Raw genomic sequence first — 21,028 nt, forward strand, 5'->3', positions numbered from 1 at the left:
AACATTTTATAAATATTCCCATTTGATTCTTACCCTATATAGTTCATACTATTATCGTGTCCATTTTGTAGACAAGGAAACTGAGGATCAAAGAGGTAAGTGGCCTACCCAAGATCATTGCGCTGATAAGTGGCAGGCTCAGGATTCAAACCCAGATCTCTCTGACACCAGAGCCTGGGCCCTCAACCCCAATGACATCCTGTAGATTCTTCTTCCTCAGTAACCTTCAATCCACCCATTTCACTACCATCTCCCCATGCCAATGGCATATCCTCTTTTTTGTTGTTGTTGTTGTGATTATGTAGGAGCTTCCTAAAAAGTCCCCATAACCTTCTCCAGGAGCTGTGTTCACAGTCCTTCAGCTCTGGGGTCCAGGCCTCCCAGAACAAAGCCCAGACTCCTTGGCTTGGCCCAAGCGTATCTGTGGCTCTCTTCCTCTACAACTCTCGCCTGTGTCTACTCCACACGCCCCGAGCACTCTCTTGCTTCTAGGCTTGACCGTGTGCAGTTTTTGTACAGTTCCCAAGCCAAAGGGTAGTATTTGGCTGTGGAAAAGGGGATCATTGGGTGGTTCCTGTCACACCCAGTGACAGCCTTCTTTCTCCTCCCCAGCAGAATTCATCTCCTCGGGCCGGGCGCGGTGGCTCACGCTTGTAATCCCAGCACTTTGGGAGGCCGAGGCGGGCGGATCACAAGGTCAGGAGATCGAGACCACGATGAAACCCCGTCTCTACTAAAAATACAAAAAGTTAGCCGGGCGTGGTGGCGGGCACCTGTAGTCCCAGCTACTTGGAGAGGCTGAGGCAGGAGAATGGCGTGAGCCTGGGAGGTGGAGCTTGCAGTGAGCCGAGATTGCGCCACTGCACTCCAGCCTGGGCGACAGAGCGAGACTCTGTCTCAAAAAAAAAAAAGAATTCATCTCCTCAAGATTGTCTCTGTAAATTGTGTATGCTGTTTTTTTGTTTCCAGCCTGATTGAATTTCCGCCAGTCAGTTCTCCACTCCCTTCCTATGAACAGATGGTGGCGGCCAGTAGCCACAGCCAGATGTCCATGCCCCAGGTGTTTGCCATTGCAGCCTATTCAAAGGGATTTGCCTGTTCTGCTGGGCCAGGGAGAGTTCTGCTGTTTGAGAAGATGGAAGAAAAGGATTTGTACCGTGAGAGCAGAGAAATCAGGGTAAGGAGGGAAGAAAAAAAAGAAGCAAAACGGGGGTCCTATTGGCATTTGTTCCCCAGCAGCAGTTCTCTGAGAAGGCATCTGATGGGGAAGGATAGAGCAGGATTGCTGAGCAGAAATGGTGAAATGGTGACTCGAGATGTCTGTCCTGAGAGAGGTTTTAGGATGAGGTGAACAGAATTGGAGTTTAAAAATAGGAAAATCGACCAGCATATTGGCTTATGCCTGTAATCCCAGCACTTTGGGAGGTCAAGGTGGATGGGTCTCTTGAACTCAGGAGTTCTAGACCAGCCTGGGCAACATGGTGAAACCCCATCTCTACAAAAAATAAAAAAAAAAAAATAATGCAGTCAGGAGTTTGAGACCAGCCTGGCCAACATGGTGAAACCCCGTCTGTACTAAAAATACAAACATTAGCCAGGCGTGGCTGTGTGTACCTGTAGTCCCAGCTACTTGAGAGGCTGAGGCAGGAGAATAGCTTGAACCCAGGAAGCAGAGGTTGCAGTGACCCAAGATCGCTCCACTGCACTCCAGCCTGGGCGACAGATTGAGACTCTGTCTCAAAAAAAGAAAAAAAAAATGCAAAATACAAAAAGTAGCCAGGTATGGTGGCACATGTCTGTAATCCCAGCTAGAATTGCTTGAACCCGGGTAGCAGAGGTTGTAGAAAGCCAAGATCACACCACTGCACTCCAGCCTGGGCAACAGAGCAAGACTCTGTCTCAAAAAAAAAAAAATTAGCCAGGTGTGGTGGTGTGCACCTGTAGTCCCAGTTACTTGGGAGGCTGAGGTGAGAGGATGGCTTGAGCCTGGCAGGTGGAAGTTGCATTGAGCCAAGATCATGCCACTGTATTCCAGTCTGGGTGACAGAGCCAGACCCTCTCTCAAAAAAACAAAGAATAGGAGGATCCCAGGAAGCAGCCTGGTCTGGGAGTCTGTAAGCTAAAGTTATCCAAGAAAACTCTGAAAGCCTAGGCCGGGCGCAGTGGCTCACGCCTGTAATCCCAGCACTTTGGAAGGGTGAGGTGGGCGGATCACGAGGTCAGGAGATCCAGACCATCCTGGCTAACACGGTGAAACCCCATCTCTACTAAAAATACAAAAAATTAGCCGAGCACAGTGGTGGGTACCCATTGTCCCAGCTACTCGGGAGGCTGAGGCAGGAGAATGGCGTGAACCCGGGAGGCGGAGCTTGCAGTGAGCCGAGATTGCACCACTGCACTCGGGCCTGGGCGAAAGAGCGAGACTCCGTCTCAAAAAAAAAAAAAAAAGAAAGAAAACTCTAAAAGCCTAAGGCCACACTGACAACGTGGGGACATTACTGATAGCTGTTTTGCATCTTGGGCAGATTCCTGTGGACCCTCAGAGCAATGATCCAAGTCAGTCCGACAAACAGGACATTCTCTGCCTGTGCTTCAGCCCCTCAGAGGAAACTCTGGTTGCCAGCACCAGTAAGAACCAACTCTACAGCATCACCATGTCCCTGACAGAGATCAGCAAGGTGAGTCTTTCCAGCAATGGTCCTTCCAGACCAGGGCCCATGTGCCTGGCTGGGGGACTAGTCACCATGTGGGCAAATTTTAATCCAAATAAGTTAGCATAAACTCATGCATCCCCTTCATACGGAGCAAAACAAAATTCTAATTTTTTTTTTTTTTTTTTTTGAGACAGAGTCTCACTCTGTCGCTCAGGCTGGAGTGCAGTGGCACGATCTCGGCCTACTGCAAACTCCACCTCCCGGGTTCACGCCATTCTCCTGCCTCAGCCTCCCGAGTAGCTGGGACTACAGGCGCCCGCCACCACGCCCGGCTATTTTTTTGTATTTTTAGTAGAGACAGGGTTTCACTGTGTTAGCCAGGATGGTCTGGATCTCCTGACCTCGCGATCCGCCCGCCTTGGCCTCCCAAAGTGCTGGGATTACAGGCGTGAGCCACTGCGCCCGGCCCAAAATTCTAATTTTAAGATGTTCACGTAGAAGCATGCTGATAGACTCAGTGGGACTGTAATTGTTACAGTAATTTTGGAGGACAGACATATTGGCATTGTCTATCAAATTTAAATCCCACATATCCTTTTACCCAGAAATTACATTTTAAGGCATTTAATCTATTGCTATATTTGCTCATGTACACAAATATACATATATAAAAATGTTTCTTCTTCCTTTTTACTGTTTTGGAATAACAAAGAAAGCTAGTATAAATACACTGCAGACATTACAACAAAAAAGCACTATTAAAGATAGAGATCATATTGTACTTAAAATGGCTCAGTACCAATAAGATATTACAATTTTAAGTCTGCATGTACCTAATACCATAGATTCAAAATATATAAAGCAAAACTGGACAGAACAACAAGGAAAATAGACCATCTACAATCATAGTAGAAGATTTAACATATCTTTCTCAGTAATGGTCCTTTTTTTTAATAACAACGTAATTGAGTTATGATTCACATACCAATTGCCTATTCGAAGTATACAATTCAGTGGTTTTTAGTATATTCAAAGAGTTATGCAACCATTTATCATAGACAGCCTTAGGACATTTTTATCACCCCCCAAAAAAACAGCCCATACCCTTTAGCTATTATTATTCCTCCATCCTCCCAATCATCACTCCTCCCCACCCCAGCCCTAGGCCACTACTTACCTACTTCATGTCTCTATATATAGATTTGCCTATTCTGGACATTTCATACAAATGGAATCATAAAACATGTGGACTTTTATGACTGGCTTCTTTGACTTAGCATAATGGGTTTTGTTGTTGTTTTGAGACAGGGTCTTGCTCTGTCACCCAGGTGGGAGTGCAGTGGTGTGATCAAGGCTCACTGCAGCCTTGACCTCCTGGGCTCAAGCAGTCTTCCCACCTCAGTCTCCCAAGTAGTTAGGACTACAGGTGCACGCCACCACACCCAGCTAGCTTTTGTATTTTTTACTAGAGACAGGGTTTTGCCATGTTTCCCAGGCTGGTCTTGAGCTCCTGAGCTCAAGCAGTCCACCTGCCTCGTCCTCCCAAAGTGTTGGGATTACAAACTTGAGCCACCACATCTGGCCAGCATGTTTTCAATGTTCATCCATGTTGTAGCATGTATCAGTACTTCATTCCTTTTTTATGGCCAAATAATATTTAATTATATGGATATACTATATTTTATTCACCAAATTTGTATATTTGGGTTGTTTCTACCTTTTGGCTTTTATGAATAATGCAACTAGTTTTTATGTGGATGGGTTTTCATTTCTATTCCTAGAAGTGGAATTGCTGAGTCATATGGTAACTTCATGTTCAATTATTTGAGGAACTGCCATACTGTTTTCCAAGTGGCTGGACCATTTTATATTCCCATAAGCAGTATATGTGCATTCTGATTTCTCTATATTCTTGTCAAAACTTGTTATTATCTTTTTTATTATAGCCATCTTAGTGGGTAAGAAGTGGTATCTCATTGTGGTTTTGATTTGCATTTACATGGTGATTGATGATGAACATCTTTTCAAGAATTTGTATTTCTTCTTTGAAGAAATGTCTATTCAGATTTTTTGCCCATTTAAAAAATTGAGTCATACGTCTTTTTATTATTGAGTTGTAACAGTTATTTATAATTCTAGATATGTCTTTTATCAGATATGTGATTTGCAAATACTGTGTCCCATTCTGTGGGTTGTCTTTTCACTTTTTTGATATTGTCTTTTGATGAACAGTTTTCAATTTTGATGAAATTGAATTTATCTATTTTCCTTTTGTTTGTTGTGCTTTTCGTGTTATATTTAAGAAGCCAATGCCTGAGGCCATGAAGATTTACCTCTGCATTTCTTCTAAGAGTTTCATAGTGCTAGCTCTTACATCTAAGTCTTTAATCCATTTTGAATTCATTTGTGTATATGGGATGGTATAGGGGTCCAACTTCATTCTTTGGCATGTAGATATCCAGTCGTCACAGCACCACTTGTTGAAAAGGCTAGTCTTTCTCCATTGAGTAGTCTTGGCATCTTGTTGGAAATCCATTGACACATGGGTCTGTTTCAGGACTTCCAATTCTGTTCCATTGATCTGTCTATCTTTATGCCAGTACCACACTGTCTTGATTATTGCTGCTTTGTAGCAAGCTTTAAAATTGGGAATTGTGAATCTTGCAACTTTAGTCTACTTTATCAGATTGTTTTGGGTAGTCTGTGTGCCTTGCAATTCCATATGGATTTTACAGTCAGCTTTTCAATTTCTGCAAGAAGCCATCTGGGATCCTCATAGGGATTGCACTGAATTTATAGATCAGTGTGGGGACTGTTGCCATCTTAACAATATTAAGCCTTCCAATTCTTGAGCATGAGATATTTTCTATTTATTTAGATTGTCTTTAATTTGTTTCAAGAATGTTTTCCAGTTTTCAGAGTATAACTTTTGCACTTCTTTTATTAAATATATTCTGAAAAATTTTCTTCTTTTTGATGCTATTGTAAATTGAATTATTTTCCTAATTTCATTTTTGGATTGTTCATTCTAAGTGTATAGAAATACAATTAATTTTTGCATACTGATCTTGTCTCCTGCAACCTTGCCAAACTCATTTATTAGTTCCAATAGTTTTTGTATTAGGTTATTCTGGCGTTGCTATAAACGAATACCTGAGACTGAGTAATTTACAAAGAAAGGAAGTTTAATTGGCTCATGGTTCTGCAGGGTGTACAGGAAGCATGGTGTTGGCATCTGCTTCTGGTAAGGGTTCAGGAAGCTTACAATCATGGTGGAAGATGAAGGGGTAGTAGGCACATCACATGGTGAGAGCAGGAGCAAGAGAGGGAGGTGAGAGATGCCACACACTGTTAAACAACCAGATCTCTCATGAACTCACTCATCACCAAGGGGATGTCACTAAACCATTCATGAGGGATATGCCCTCAATGATCCAAGCACCTCCCACCAGGTCCCACCTTCAACACTGGGGATTACATTTCAACATGAGATTTGGAGGAGACAAATATCCAAATTTTATCAGTGTTTTTAGTGAATTCCTTAGGATTTTCTATATATAAGATCATGATATCTGCAATAGAGGTAGTTTTAGTCTTCCTTTCCAATCTGTGAATACCTGTTACTTATTTTCCTTGCCTAGTTGCCATGGCTAGAACCTCTAGTATCATGTCAAATATCAGTGATGAGAGCAGATCCTTGTCTTGTTCCTAATCTTAGGGAGAAAGCATCCAGTCCTTTTTTTTTTCTTTTTTGAGGCGGAGTCTCGCTCTGTCACCCAGGCTGGAGTGCAGTGGCACAATCTCGGCTCACTGTAAGCTCCGCCTCCCGGGTTCACACCATTCTCCTGCCTCAGCCTCCCGGGTAGCTGGAGCTACAGGCACCCGCCACCACACCTGGCTAATTTTTTGTATTTTTAATAGAGATGGGGTTTCACTGTGTTAACCAGGATGGTCTCGATCTCCTGATCTCGTGATCCACCCGACTTGGCCTCCCAAAGTGCTGGGATTACAGGCGTGAGCCACCGCGCCTGGCTGCATCCAGTCTTTAATGATTAAGTTTGATGTTGTCTGTAGGTTTTTGTTTATCAGGTTGAGAAAGTTCCCTTCTATTCCTAGTTTGTTGAATGTTTTTATCATGAACGGCTGTTGGATTTTGTCAAATTTTTTTTTCTGTGTCTATTGAAATGATTGTGTGAGTTTTCGTTTTTACTTTAATAATATAGTATGTTATACTAAGTGATTTTCAGATGTTAAACCACCCTTGCATTCCTGGGATAAAATCCACTTGGCCATAGTATATAATCATTTTCATGTTAGTATATTCAATTTACTAGTATTTTGTTGAGGATTTTTGTATCTATATTTATAAGAAATAGTGATCTGTAGTTTTCTTGTGATGTCTTTGACTGCTTTTGCATCAGGGCCTCATAGAATTAGTTGGGAAGTGTTCCAGCCTCTTCTAATTTTTTGAAGTGTTTGTGAAGAATTGGTATTAATTTTTCTTTAAGTGTTTGGTAGAATTCACCAGTGAAGTCATCTGGGCCTGGGCTTTTCTTTGTGGAAACTTTCTTTTTCTAATTAATCTCTTTACCTATTTTCATCTATTTAGATTGTCTATTTCTTCTTGAGCCAGTTTCAGTTTTTGTGTCATTCTAGGAATTTGTCTATTTGTCTAATTTAGTGGCATACAATTGTTCATAGTATTCCTTTATGATCCTTTTTATTTCTGTAAGCTTAATAGTAATATTCACTCTTTTGGCCAGGCTCAGTGGCCCATGCCTGTAATCCCAGCACTTTGGGAGGCCAAGGCAGGCAGATCACGAGGTCAGGAGATTGAGACCATCCTGGCTAACACGGTGAAACCCCGTCTCTACTAAAAATACAAAAAATTAGCCAGGTGTGGTGGCGGGCACCTGTGGTCCCAGCTACTCGGGAGGCTGAGACAGGAGAATGGCGTGAACCTGGGAGGTGGGGCTTGCAGTGAGCCAAGATCATGCCACTGCACTCCAGCCTGGGTGACAGAGCAAGACTCTGTCTCAAAAAAAAAAAAGTAATATTCCCTCTTTCATTTCTGATTATATTAATATGATTTTCCACCCCCCCCCCTTTTTTGGTCTCTAAATTTAAAGAATCAGCTTTCGGTTTCATTGATTTTTCTCTATTGCTTTGCTATTCTCTATTTCATTAATGTTCACTCTAATCTTTACTGTTTCCTTCCTTTGGCTTGCTTTAGGTTTAGGTTGCTCTTTTTTTTTTTTTCCAGTGTTTTAAGGTAGATTAGGTTATTTATTTAAGATCTTTCTTTTTTGAAAATGTAAGTATTTGCAGCCAGAAAAAAATTCCTCTTAATATTGCTTACCATAAATTTTGCTATGTTATGTCTTTATTTTCATTCATCTCAAATATTTTGGAATTTCTCTTTTGATTTCTTTTTGACCCATTGGTTTTAGGAGTGTGTTGTTAAATTTCTACTTATTTGTGAGTTTTCCAGTTTCTTTCTGTTTGTTATTAATTATTAATTTAATCCCACTGTGCTTAGAGAATATATTTTGTATTATTTCTATTCTTTTAAATTTATTAAGGTTTGTTTTTGGCCTGGCATATAATCTATTCTGGAGACTGCTCTATATGCACTTGAGAAGAATGTATATTCTGTTATTATTGAATTGGGTGTTCTATATATGTCTGTTAGATCTGGTTGGTTTTTAGTGTTGTTCAAATCTTCTGTTTCTCGTTATCTTCTGCCTACTTGTCTTGATTTTTTTGAAAGTGGTGTATTGCATGGCCAGGTGTGGTGGCTCACGCCTGTAATCCCAGCACTTTGGGAGGCCGAGGTGGGTGGATCACCTGAGGTCAGCAGTTCGTGACCAGCGTGACCAACATGGAGAAACCCTGTCTCTACTAAAAAAAATACAAAATTAGTCAGGCGTGGTGGTGTATGCCTGTAATCCCAGCTACTCGGGAGGCTGAGGCAGGAGAATTGCTGGAACCCGGGAGGCGGAGGTTGCAGTGAGCTGAGATTGTGCCATTGCACTCCAGCCTGGGCAACGAGAGTGAAACTCTGTCTCAAAAAAAAAAAAAAAAAGCCGGGTGTGGTGGCTCACTCCTGTAATCCCAGCACTTTGGGAGGCCAAGGCGGGTGGATCATCTAAGGTCAGGAGGTCGAGACCAGTCTGACCAACATGGTGAAACCCAGTGTCTACTAAAAATACAAAAAAATTAGCTGGGCGTGGTGGCTCATGCCTGTAATCCCAGCTACTCCGGAGGCTGAGGCAGGAGAATTGCTAGAACTCGGGAGGAGGAGGTTGCAGTGAGCCGAGATCGTGCCATTGCACTCCAGCCTGGGCAACAAGAACGAAAACTCCATCTCAAAAAAAAAAAAAAAATCAAAAGAAAGAAAGTGGTGTATTGCAATCTTCAACTCCTATTGTTGAGCTGTCTATTTTCCCCTTCATTCTTGGCAATTTTTACTTTATACATTTGGGTGCTCTATTTTTAGGTGCACATATCTTTACAATTAATATATTTTCCTGATGGGTTGACCATTTTGCGTTATAAAATATGTCTCTATTTCTAGTAACATTTTCTATTTTGAAGCTTATTTTGCCTGATCTTACTATAGCCACACCAGCATTTTTGTTGTTGCTGTTTGTATGGTATATATTTTTTCATCCTTTTACTCTCAATATATTTGTATCTTCGATTCCAAACTGTGTCTCTTATACACATCATATAATTTAATCTTTTTTTATTCCAGTCTGAAAATCTCTGACTTTTGATTGGATTGTTTAATCAATTCACATTTAATGTTATTACTGGTATAGTTGAATTTATGTCTACCATTTTACCTTTTTGTGTGTGTGTACCATGGGGTTTTTGTTCTTCTGTTCCTCTCTATGCCTTCTTTCACATTAAGTAAAATTTTAAGGTAGTGTTTTAATATCTTTAATTATTTTTCCCTGTATACTTTTAATTATTTCTTAGGGCTTACCATACACACTTTAACTCGTTATAATCAGATTCAGTTTGATTCAATTTCGTACTAACTTAATGCTAGTAACATATAGAAATGTTATTGCCACATAGCCACCTTCCCTTTCCTCTTTTTAATGGTATTATTGTTATACATATTACATCTATGAGTGTTACAAACCCCAATAACATATTCTTATAATTATTACCTTATATAATTTTATATATTTTAAAGAAGCTGAGGTTAGAATGGGGAGCAATTATATATTTATAGTCTTTTTATGTTAACCTTTACTGTCATTTCTGGTTCTCTTCATTTGTTCCTTGAGTTTGAGTTACCATTGAAGTCATTTCTTTAATCCAGTACACATTTGTTCCCACCCAGCATTTATGTGCTATTACTGGGAAATATATTACATTTCTATATGTTACAGCAACAACAGTATATTATATGCATATTGTTTCATACAATTGCTTTTTCAATCAGCTAAAAGATGATGAAATATATATTTATATTGTCTTTTGTAATTACCTTCACCAGTGCTCTTTGTTTTGTGTGGATTTGAATTACTATCTGGAGTAACTTGCTTTCAACCTAAAAGATTTCCTTTAGTATTTTCTGTAAGTCAAATCTGCTGGCAACATATTTTTCCAGTTTTTTTGATAATGTTTTTTTCACCTTTAGTTTTAAGAAATATCTTTGCTGGATTTTTGTTTGACAGCTTTTTCTTTAAGCACTTCGAACATGTTACCCCATTCTCTTCTGGCATCCATTGTTGTTGCTGAGATATCTGCTATTAATCTTATTGGGGCTCTTTTGTAAGTGATCAGTCGTTTTTCTATTGATGCTTTCAAAATTTTCTTCTCATCTTTAGCTTTCATTATTTTTACCAAAATGTGTCTGTTTGTGGAACTCTTTGCGTTTTTCCTGCTTGGAGTTCATTGAGCTTCCTATATGTGTACATTGATGTTTCCCAATAAATTCGTAATATTTTCAGCAATTATTTATGAAAATGTTTTTTCTGCTCCTTTCTTTTTCTCCTCTCCTTCTAGCATTCACCTTATGCATCAGTTGGTGTGCTTAATGGTGTCCCACATTTTTCTGAGGCTCTGTAAATTTCTAATTCTTTTTCCTCTCTGTTCTTCAAATTGCTTAATCTTTACTGATCTATAAAGTTCACTGATTCTTCTGCCAGTTCAGATCTATTCTTGAGCACCTCTAGTGGATTTTTCATTTCAGTTATTGTACTTTTTAACTCTAGAATTTCTATTTTCTTACAGGTCTATCCCTATATTGATGGGATCCTTTTATTCTTCTCTATTTGATGCATATCATCTCTACTTTTACTTGTTTAATCATGGTTTCCTTTAGTTTTTTGGACACACTTGGAATGGCTAATTTCAAGCCTTTGGGTGCTGCCGTAGGGAATTTTGTTGCCTGTGAACAGAAAAATGCAAATTAATACAACTCTGAGATGCTTCTTTATGAGAAGTTTCATTACTATATTGTCAAAAATTAAAAATCTAGTTATTACCAGAGATTTCTGAGGACAGGAGAGAATGATAACCCTAATATGGTGATGATGGGAGTGTAAACTGCTACAGCCATTCTAGCAAGGAATCTGATAGTTCTTGGTCAAATAGAGAATGCATGTACCTTGTTATCCAGTAGTCTGCACTGGATACATACCAGGAATTTGACCCTAAAGAGCCATTAAAGAACATGGACAGGCTGGGCGTGGTGGCTCGCGCCTGTAATCCCAGCACTTTGGAAGGCTGAGGTGGGTGGATCACGAGGTCAAGAGATGGAGACCATCCTGGCCAACGTGGTGAAACCCCGTCTCTACTAAAAATACAAAAATTATCTGGGCATGGTGGCATGTGCCTGCAGTCCCAGCTACTAGGGAGGCTGAGGCAGGAGAATCGCTTGAACCAGGGAGGCGGAGGTTGCAGTGAGCTGAGATCACGCCGCTGTACTCCAGCCTGGCATCAGAGCAAAACTCCATCTCAAAAGAAAAAAAGAAAAAAAAAAAGCATGGACAAAGATATTCACCATAGTGTTTGTAGCAGTGGAGAATTGAAGACAATCCATATGTTCATCCCTAGTGGTAATGAAGAAGTAAAGTAGCTAGATGCATACTGTAGAATATCAAACATCAGTTAGAAGCAAATTATAGTTACTGCAACGTAGATGATTCCTTAAAAATTTCGTGTTGAGAAAAAAGTAAAAGTACAGAATGAGATCTGAAGCACAATGTCATTTATAGAAATATAAAACACATATGTATATAGTCAGCGACATACATAAAATCCATTTGTTGGTGCTTATCATAGGGAGGAACAGAAGTAAAAATTGAGGAAGAAAGGAGTGAAATAAAATAAAATTTGTCTTATATGAATTTATGATGAACCTCTGCAAGTCTGCTTCTGAGATGCAAAATGAAAACAAAGATACAGAAAGCAAGGAAATATGAGATAGTGTCATCAGATGAGATTTAGAATTGGAAGAAGAAGGTTGGAATGTTTGAAAAGGAGAATAAACAGTATGAAATACTTATCTTGGATATTTAGAATGTGAATTTATTGAAAAATATGGTAGAGTTACCAGGCAGGGTTAAATGCCCACTGGAGGTTTGTGGTCATGCATTTGCAGTGAAACCAGTAAGCCCACTTGTGTGATTCCCCATCATTACATGACTCCTCAGGCAGAGGGGGAAGAGAGAGCATTGCTTTTGTTTTTAAGACAAGAGAGATTTGAGTGTGTAAAAGCTAATAGGAATGTGCTCATAGAGACAGGCAGGTTGAAGATATTGGAGAAAGAAAGGGTAACAGATGGAGAAGAGTAACAATAACCTGTGCCTGCCTACCCAGCATAGCATCTCTTTCTCTGAGATAGTAGGGTCTACAGCCATAACACCCTGAATGCACCTGATCTTGTCTCATCTCAGAAGCTAAGCAGGGTCAGTCCTGGTTAGTACTTGGATGGGAGATACTAGCATAGGATAGAGTGGATGCAGATACATTTATAAGTGGCAGAGGGGCAGAATTTGAAAAAAAAATCCATTTCAGCCATTGTCTTGGCTTGTGAACAGACCTAAATATGTACATCTCATTAAATTTCCCAACAATCACTCCTCATTCAGGTGTTCCAGAAACAATGCCTCTGATGACAGACATCTGTAACCTACATAAGCAGTGCAGTAGGATGCATTTCAATTTAAAATCATCCATCCAACTCTCATTTGCTACTGGTGATAATTAGTGCAGTCTCTCCAGAGAGAAACTTGGCATTATTTATCCAGATCCTTAAAAATCATTCATACAATTTTTCCCAGTATTCCACTTCGAGAAATCTATGCTAAGGAAATAATCAGAGATACACAAAGACTTGTGCAAGGATATTTAGTCTAGCGTTATTCCTATAATAAATAACAAAAATTGGAAGCCACTTAAATGTTCCTACAGCAGAGGAAGGGTTAAATTAAATTCTAAGATATCCATTGAAGAAAATATTTTATTGCCATTAAAATAATGTTTAAAACTAATATTGGCTCAGCCGAGCATGGTGGCTCACGCCTGTAATCCCAGCACTTTGGGAAGCCAAGGCGGGCGGATCACGAGGTCAGGAGATCGAGACCATCCTGGGCTAACACAGTGAAACCCCGTCTCTACTAAAAATACAAAAAAAAATTAGCCGGGTGTGGTGGCAGGCGCCTGTAGTCCCAGCTACTCGGGAGGCTGAGGCGGGAGAATGCCGTGAACCCGGGAGGTGGAGCTTGCAGTGAGCTGAGATCACACCACTGCACTCCAGCCTGGAGGACAGAGCAAGACTCCGTCTCAAACATAAAATAAAATAAAAATAATAACAATCATCATAATATTGGCTCAGGAAAATACACATAATATTCAAAGAGTTTAGCCACAGCCCGATTTCTGTGCACCCAGGCTAATTAATGTTCCTGGGAACTAATTAGAGCTGACATGTACAGCCAGCCTTTTGCTTACTCTGCGGGATCTTGTTCTGTATGATTTCTCTAGGGGGAGCCTGCTCATTTTGAGTATTTGATGTATCCATTGCACTCAGCACCCATCACCGGTCTAGCTACCTGCATCCGCAAACCCCTTATAGCCACCTGTTCTCTGGATCGATCCATCCGCCTTTGGAATTATGAAACAAAGTAAGGAATGAAAGGCTTGCCTACTTTATTATGCAAGACTCCAGTTGTTAATTTATGTGAATTATTTTAATTACAGTGTTCCAAACTTTAATTATTTAGAAGCTTTCAGTTGGAAAAGATTTTTAAAAAATTGAGTCAGTTAGCCTACCTGTTTCTCACTCTTGCATGGGCTAGAAAACTACTTTGTGGTTTATTTAATGCTTACCACATGCTGGACACTGGGGACATGAAGAGGTGAAGATAACACCCCAGTCTCTTGCCTTCTTACATAAACTCCTGTGTCCCTCCAGCTCTCCTATCCCCTTGTTTCCCACAGGGACTGCTCTTTGCTTCAGGGAGCTCTCCAGACCCTTTCTTCCTCCTCTTTCTCCCAGGACACCACTATCTCAACCACCCCCAACTCCCTCCTGACTTTACCTTCCAGCACAGCTTCCCTGGGAAGCTCCAACCCTAGATGGATCCCCACCCACTACTGTTTTCTGTGTTCTTATGTACAACTTCTGGGGCTTCTGGGGAAAAAAATACTTGGACAATACTCATGAATTTTGGGATCTAAACAGAGCGATGTCTTCAGCATCGCTAGACCACACCTTGACCAGTCTCCCTGTCTACCATGCTCCATGCTGGACGCTATCCCCTAATAACCAAAATCTAGAAAAGAGAGGAACCAACAATTGCAAATAGTAGTGTGTCTCAAATACTATGATAACAATATATGTCAGATACAGTAGATGACTGGAGGGATTTAGTGAGCTAGGCTTACAATTCAGTAATTGATCTTTTTCACAGCACTCTGGAACTATTTAAGGAATACCAAGAAGAGGCATATTCCATCAGCCTTCATCCATCTGGACACTTCATCGTAGTAGGATTTGCTGACAAACTACGCCTCATGAATCTACTCATTGATGATATACGTTCTTTCAAAGAATACTCTGTTAGAGGATGCAGAGAGGTAAAAAACTGCAGACAAAAGTCCAGTTTCTTAGAAAGCCATGGCTGAAATAGCAGGAACTAACATGGTCTGGGGAAGTGGGACCAAAATCTGTCTTGGAGAATTATAGCGGCTTAAAAAAGGGGGGGAGGGGGAAATCCGGTTCTTTTCCCAGCAACCTTATTGAGTATATGGGTCCATCCCCATTTTCTTATGTCCACCAGACGATTTCATTGAACCTAAAACCTTGTGAGATCCCCGCTATGATAAGTCCTGTCTGTAATTGTGGAGTATTAACAAATATTTTAAAAGAAAAGTAATCGCAGAATCAGAGTCACAGCTAGGAAGGTGAGGTTGGAGACGGAGGAGCCAGGGAAAAATAAGCATCAGTGGTGAGAGGTGGTAAAGGGCTCATCAGCTTTCCCCGAGGTGACCTGCAGAAACAAGGCAATGATTTCAGGAATTACTTCCCCAGCTCTGAAACGTGCTTCTACAGGCAAAATGATTGCTTGTGGTCCCAACAGCTTAATGATTTGTGGGCCTGGCAGTGTAAGCATCTGGCCACTATGAGTTACAGGAATAGTGAAAGTGTCTGAAAATGTCAGCCACTCCTCAGTCTCATTCGCACCTTCCCCCCATTCCCACCCTCACACGTAGTTTCAGTCTGAACTCGTTGGGAAAAGCACCTCTTGACTGTAACCTCTAATCAGACCGCTCACTTCCTGCTTGCTTGCTCTCTTGCTGTCTTTCCCTGTAGTGTTCCTTTAGCAACGGAGGTCACCTGTTTGCTGCAGTCAATGGAAATGTGATTCACGTTTACACCACCACGAGCCTAGAGAACATCTCAAACCTGAAAGGACACACAGGGAAGGTAAGTGCGTGGACAGTCCCCAGGGAAACAAGGGGCACGGAGCCAAGCACGCCGCCAGCCAGTGGGATACAGGTGAACAAAAGAGAGGTGGCTCCTTTCCTCATGGGTCACTGTCTACTTGGGGAAAGAGGCAATAAAACAAATGCACAGACAAATGTGATTACTAATTGCAGTTCCACTGGAAGAAAAACATGGTGTTATTGTGAGAGAAATAATGAAGGGGGTGGCATAATTTAGGTGGCTGTATCTGCAAAGGCTTGCTCCTATAAGAGTGAGTAGGAGTGAATCAGACGGGACTGGTGGGGATAATCATTGCGGATAGGGATCCAGAGGCCAGAGATGGGAGACTCATGGGGTGTCAGAGGACGTGAAAGTCTGTGGGCCCGGAATGTGGTGCCAGGATAAACCGTGGGGTAAAGATGGGCTGAGATTGGAGAGGTAACAGGGGCCCAAATGCATAGAAACTTGTAGGCCTTGTAAGGATTGATCCTTCTCATTCCTTGAAATCATGGAAGACTTTCAGGGCAGAGAATGATATGACCGGATTTGCATTTTGAAGGATTACTTTGGCTGCAGAGTGAAGACTATTGAGGGGGCAAGGGTAGAAATGGTAAGGAGGCTATTGTGGATATCTACACCATAGATAATAGTGGTGGGGATACAGTTAGGGAGAAGTGGATGGATTCAAATGATTTTAGAAAGTAAAGTCGTGGTGGCTCATGCCTATAATCTAAGCACTTTGGGAAGCTAATGTTGGAGGATCACTTGCACTCAGGAGTTCGAGACCAGCCTGGGCAACATAAGGAGACCCTGTTTCTACAAAAAGTAAAAAATATTAGCCAGGTGTGGTGGCACACACCTGTGGTCCCAGTTACTTGGGAGGCTGCGGTGGGAGGATCACTTGGGCCCAGGAGGTCAAGGCTGCAATAAGCCATGATCACACCACTGCTCTCCAGCCTAGGTGACAGAGTAAGACCCTGTCTGAAAAAAAAAAGGAAAGAAAGAAAAAGAAAGAAAGAAAGAAAAAGAAAGAAAGAAAGAAAGAGAGAGAGAGAGAAAAGAAAAAAAGAAACTAAAATCACTAAGTCCTAGAGTAGCAGATTAGATGTGAGGCATGATTAAGAGGGAGAGGCATAGGAAGGGTAAGAAGTCAGCAGATGAATTTGGAGAGAAGAGGCCTTTGGAAAAGAGAGGCATTCTAGGCAGAAGGACTTGTTGGAGATGATGAAATGGAGGTATGAAATAGGACAGTGCTCGTTGGTTCATATGGCTGGAACACTGGACACATTTGAGTGATGACAAAGAGGGAGTAGGAAAGGCTGGCTGCATCGTAGAAGGCAGTGTATGCCATGCCAAGGAATTGGACTTTAGTCTCTAGTGACAAGAAACAACAGAAAGGATTTAAGCAAGAAAGTAATGGGATCAGAAAGGTAACTCTCTGAACAGTATTGAGGAAGGATTAGAGTGGAAGGAAATTGGAGTGATGGAGAGCAGTTAGGATGTGAAGCTGAAAGCTGGGTTAGGAAGTAAACCATGACTTAAGTAGCAGAGGCAGAGAGAAGAAAGAGATGAAGTTCCGTTTTGGCCATGTTATATTTGATGTGCCCAGAAGTGTGATATATGTGTGTGGAGGTCAGGAAAGAAGTCAGGGCTGAGTATAAAGATTTGGGGAATTAGAAAGTAGAGGAAGTCAGAGGCATAAATTAGATCACCAAGGGCCTATGTGGAATCTGAGAAGAATATTGGACAGCAGAGGGAAGACCAACATTTAAGAGACTGGTGAAAGAAGAGGAGCCGATGAAAGACTGAAAATAACGATACAAAGAGAACTCAGAATCAGATAATTGTCTCAAAGAAGCCAAGGAACTAAACAATTTCTGAAAGTTTGAAGTGGTCAGTCGTACTAGATGTCAGAGGGAGGTCATGTAAAGTCCAAAACTGACCATTGACTTTAGCAAATAACAGGTCATTGGAAGGAAAAGTAAAAATGTGTGGAAAGTGAAAGTGCTATGTAAACACAAGCATTTTTGTTTGTTTTTGAGACGGAGTCTCACTCTGTCACCCAGGCTGGAGTGCAGAGGCGTGATCTCGGCTCACTGCAAGCTCCACCTCCTGAGTTCAAGCGATTCTCCTGCCTCAGCCTCCTGAGTAGCTGGGATTACAGGCATGCACCACCATGCCCGGGTAATTTTGTATTTTTAGTAGAGACGGAGTTTCTCCATGTTGGCCAGGCTGGTCTTGAACTACTGACCTCAGGTGATCCGCCCACCTCAGCCTCCCAAAGTCCTGGGATTACAGGCATGAGCCACCACGCCTGGCCCACAAACATTATTAATGAAAGCTGCTGAGCCTCCTCAGCTTCGACAATATAATTAGTCTTCAAGTGACTGTGGAGATGCAGATGAAAGTACAGAAAGTGATTCTGATGCCCGAGCTCACCAGTCCAGGAAAACAGCCGTTTGTTTCATCACTTTACAAGTACTTAAAACACTGGTCTCTAATTAGGGATATATTTTAGAATTACATGTGTAACATTTTTTACAAATACAGATACAGGATGCAGCTAAAGCTATGCATACAGGGAAATGTATAACCTTAAATACATATACTGTGTTGGAAATGATAAAAGATACATAAGCATCCATCTCAAGAAGTTAGAAAAAGAACAGCAAATTAAATTCAAATAAAAGGCAGGAAATAAAGATAAGAGCAGAAGTTAATAAAATAGAGAACAGACAAAAGATCATCAAAGCCAAAATTTGATTCTTTGAAAACATGAAATAGACAAACCCTTGGCATGACTGATCAAGAAAAAATTAGGAGTATGGAGATACCAACAACCTATATGAGGATTAAAAAGGGGATATCACTAAAGGTCCTATAGACATTAGAAAGATCTGAAAGGGGGCCGGGCGCAGTCACTCACTCCTGTAATCTCAGCACTTTGGGAGGCTGAGGCAGGCGGATCACTTGAGATCGGGAGTTCTAGACCAGCCTGGCCAACATGGTGAAATCTCATCTCTACTGAAACTACAAAAATCAGCCAGGCGTGGTGGCACACACCTGTAATCCCAGCTACTCAGGAGGCTGAGAAAGGAGGATCACTTGAACCTCGGAGGTGGAGGTTGCAGTGAGCTGAGATTACGCCACTGCACTCTACCTTGGGTGACAGAGTGAGACCCTACCTCAAAAAAAAAAAAAAAAAAAAAACTGAAAGGATGTTATGAACTTTATGCAAATTTTAATATATAGATTAAACTGACAAATTCCTATAAAAATGGAATCTGTAGGCCGGGCGCAGTGGTTCACACCTGTAATCCCAGCACTTTGGGAGGCTGAGGCGGGCAGATCACGAGGTCAGGAGATGGAGATCATCCTGGATAACACGGTGAAACTCCGTCTCTACTAAAAATACAAAAAATTAGCCGAGCATGGTGGCAGGCACCTGTAGTTCCAGCTACTCGGGAGGCTGAGGCAGGAGAATGGCATGAACCCGGGGAATGGAGGTTGCAGTGAGCCGAGATCACGCCACTGCAGTCCAGCCTGGGTGACAGAGTGAGACTCTGTCTCAAAACAAAACAAAACAAAACAAAACAAAAAGAATCTGTAACTTAAAACCTTTCTACAAAGAAAACTCTAGGCCCAGATCTTATCACTGGGGAATTTTATCAACATTTAAGGAAAAAAAAATAACACTACCACTAATCTTGAATAAAACTCTTCTAGAGAACTGGAAAAAGAAGGAATACTTTCCAGTTATGTTCTATGAGGCCAAAATAATTGTGATACCAAAATCTGTCAAAGACACCACAAGAAAAAAAAAAAAGCTAGTCTTTTTCATGAACACAGATAGAAAAGTCCTAAACAAAATATTATCAGACCAATCCAGCAACATATTAAAAAGATAATACAACATGACCAAGTTTGGCTTATTCCAGGAATGCAAAGTTGTTTTTGGTTCTGAAATCAGTTAATGTGCTGTACCACGTTAACATAATAATGAAGAATAATCATATGCTTACCTCTATAAATGCAGATACAATAAAAATTGACACAAATTTAACATTTATTGATGATTTTTTTAATTTTTAAGAACAAAGTCTAGTCATATACATGATGTTTTTAAAAAGCATTTAACAAACTAGAGATAATGGGGAACCTCCTAAATCTTATATGAGATATTTACGGAAAACCTACCACAAATAGTATACTTAATCATGAAATTATGAAAGGATCCCTCTGAGCTGAGAACAAGCATGATGCCTTCTGTGAGCCTTTTACTGAGTCCTAACCAGTGCAATGAAGCAAAAAAAGGAAATAAAAGGTATAAAGTTTAGAAATAAAGAAATAAAACTGTTGCAGACAACATGATTGGGTATGCAGAAAATTCAAAGAATGTTCAGATAAACTAATAAAATTAGGAATCTAGGAATATTGTTGGAAACAAGTTCACTATATTTTTTAAAGTGCATTTTTATGGAACAGTAACAAACAATTAGAAAATGCCTTTTAAGAGGTGGGGATGGGGCTGACAAAGGAGCTAAAGATATGGCTGACAGGGTAGGAGTCATGGAGATATACAAAGAGGTGTCCAGTGGGTTGGGAGATTGGTTATTTATAGGGAGAGTGAAAAAATAAGCAAATATATCAAAGATAATGGGAGGTAGGTCTTTCACAATTGGAGAAGGGAGTTACAAATATGGAAAGGGGCAGAGGCAACAGTGAACCTTGTGGTTGAATTGAAATTGGAGGTATCAGTGTGAATTTATGGTTTTTGATACATAGAGATAGATATAGCAATAGGTATAGGTGTAGTGTATACACATATATTTAGAAAGGAATCAAAACCAATGCTATACAAACTCTTCCAGAAAATGGAAGAGGAAACATCCCAACTCATTTTATGTGGCCAGTATGACTCTGATACCAAAACCAGTACAAAAAAATAAAACTGCAGATCAATATTCCTCACAAACATAGACTTAAAATCCTTAACAAAATATTAACATATTGAATCCAGCAATATATGAAAATAAATACACATCACTGCGAAATGGGGCTTATTCTAGTAATCCAAGGCTGGTTTGTCATTTGAAAATTATTATAATCCACTATATTAACAGGTTAAAGAAGAAAAACCAACTTCAAAAAAATTGACTTCAAAAGCCTGTAATCCCAGCACTTTGGGAGGCTGAGGCAGGCAGATCACGAGGTCAGGCATTCAAGACCAGCCTGGCCAACATGGTGAAACCCTGTCTCTACTAAAAATACAAAAATTAGCCAGGTGTGGTGGCACTAGCCTGTAATCCCAGCTACTCAGGTGGCTGAGGCAGGAGAATTGCCTGAACCTGGGAGGTAGAGGTTGCAGTGAGCTGAGATCGCGCCACTGCACTCCAGCCTGGGCAACAGAGTGAGACTA

The 21,028-nt window shown here is 40.8% G+C and overlaps 2 protein-coding genes across 2 annotated transcripts in view; one reads left to right on the top strand and one right to left on the bottom strand.

Annotated features, from left to right (window-relative positions):
• The window catches only part of EBNA1BP2 (EBNA1 binding protein 2), a 55,982-nt gene that overhangs the window by 21,750 nt on the left and 13,204 nt on the right, over window positions 1–21,028 (bottom strand). The window lies entirely within an intron of this gene.
• Window positions 1–21,028, top strand: part of CFAP57 (cilia and flagella associated protein 57) — an 86,988-nt gene that overhangs the window by 13,315 nt on the left and 52,645 nt on the right. The window contains exons 4-8 of the mRNA XM_030823184.1: window positions 970–1,177; window positions 2,526–2,678; window positions 13,665–13,804; window positions 14,594–14,759; window positions 15,496–15,609. Of these exons, the coding sequence (XP_030679044.1) occupies window positions 970–1,177; window positions 2,526–2,678; window positions 13,665–13,804; window positions 14,594–14,759; window positions 15,496–15,609 (781 nt within the window). The remainder of the gene's footprint in view (window positions 1–969; window positions 1,178–2,525; window positions 2,679–13,664; window positions 13,805–14,593; window positions 14,760–15,495; window positions 15,610–21,028) is intronic.

The sequence above is a fragment of the Nomascus leucogenys genome, chromosome 12 (genome assembly GCF_006542625.1).
Source record: "Nomascus leucogenys isolate Asia chromosome 12, Asia_NLE_v1, whole genome shotgun sequence".
In the NCBI taxonomy this organism is placed as follows: Eukaryota; Metazoa; Chordata; class Mammalia; order Primates; family Hylobatidae; genus Nomascus; species Nomascus leucogenys.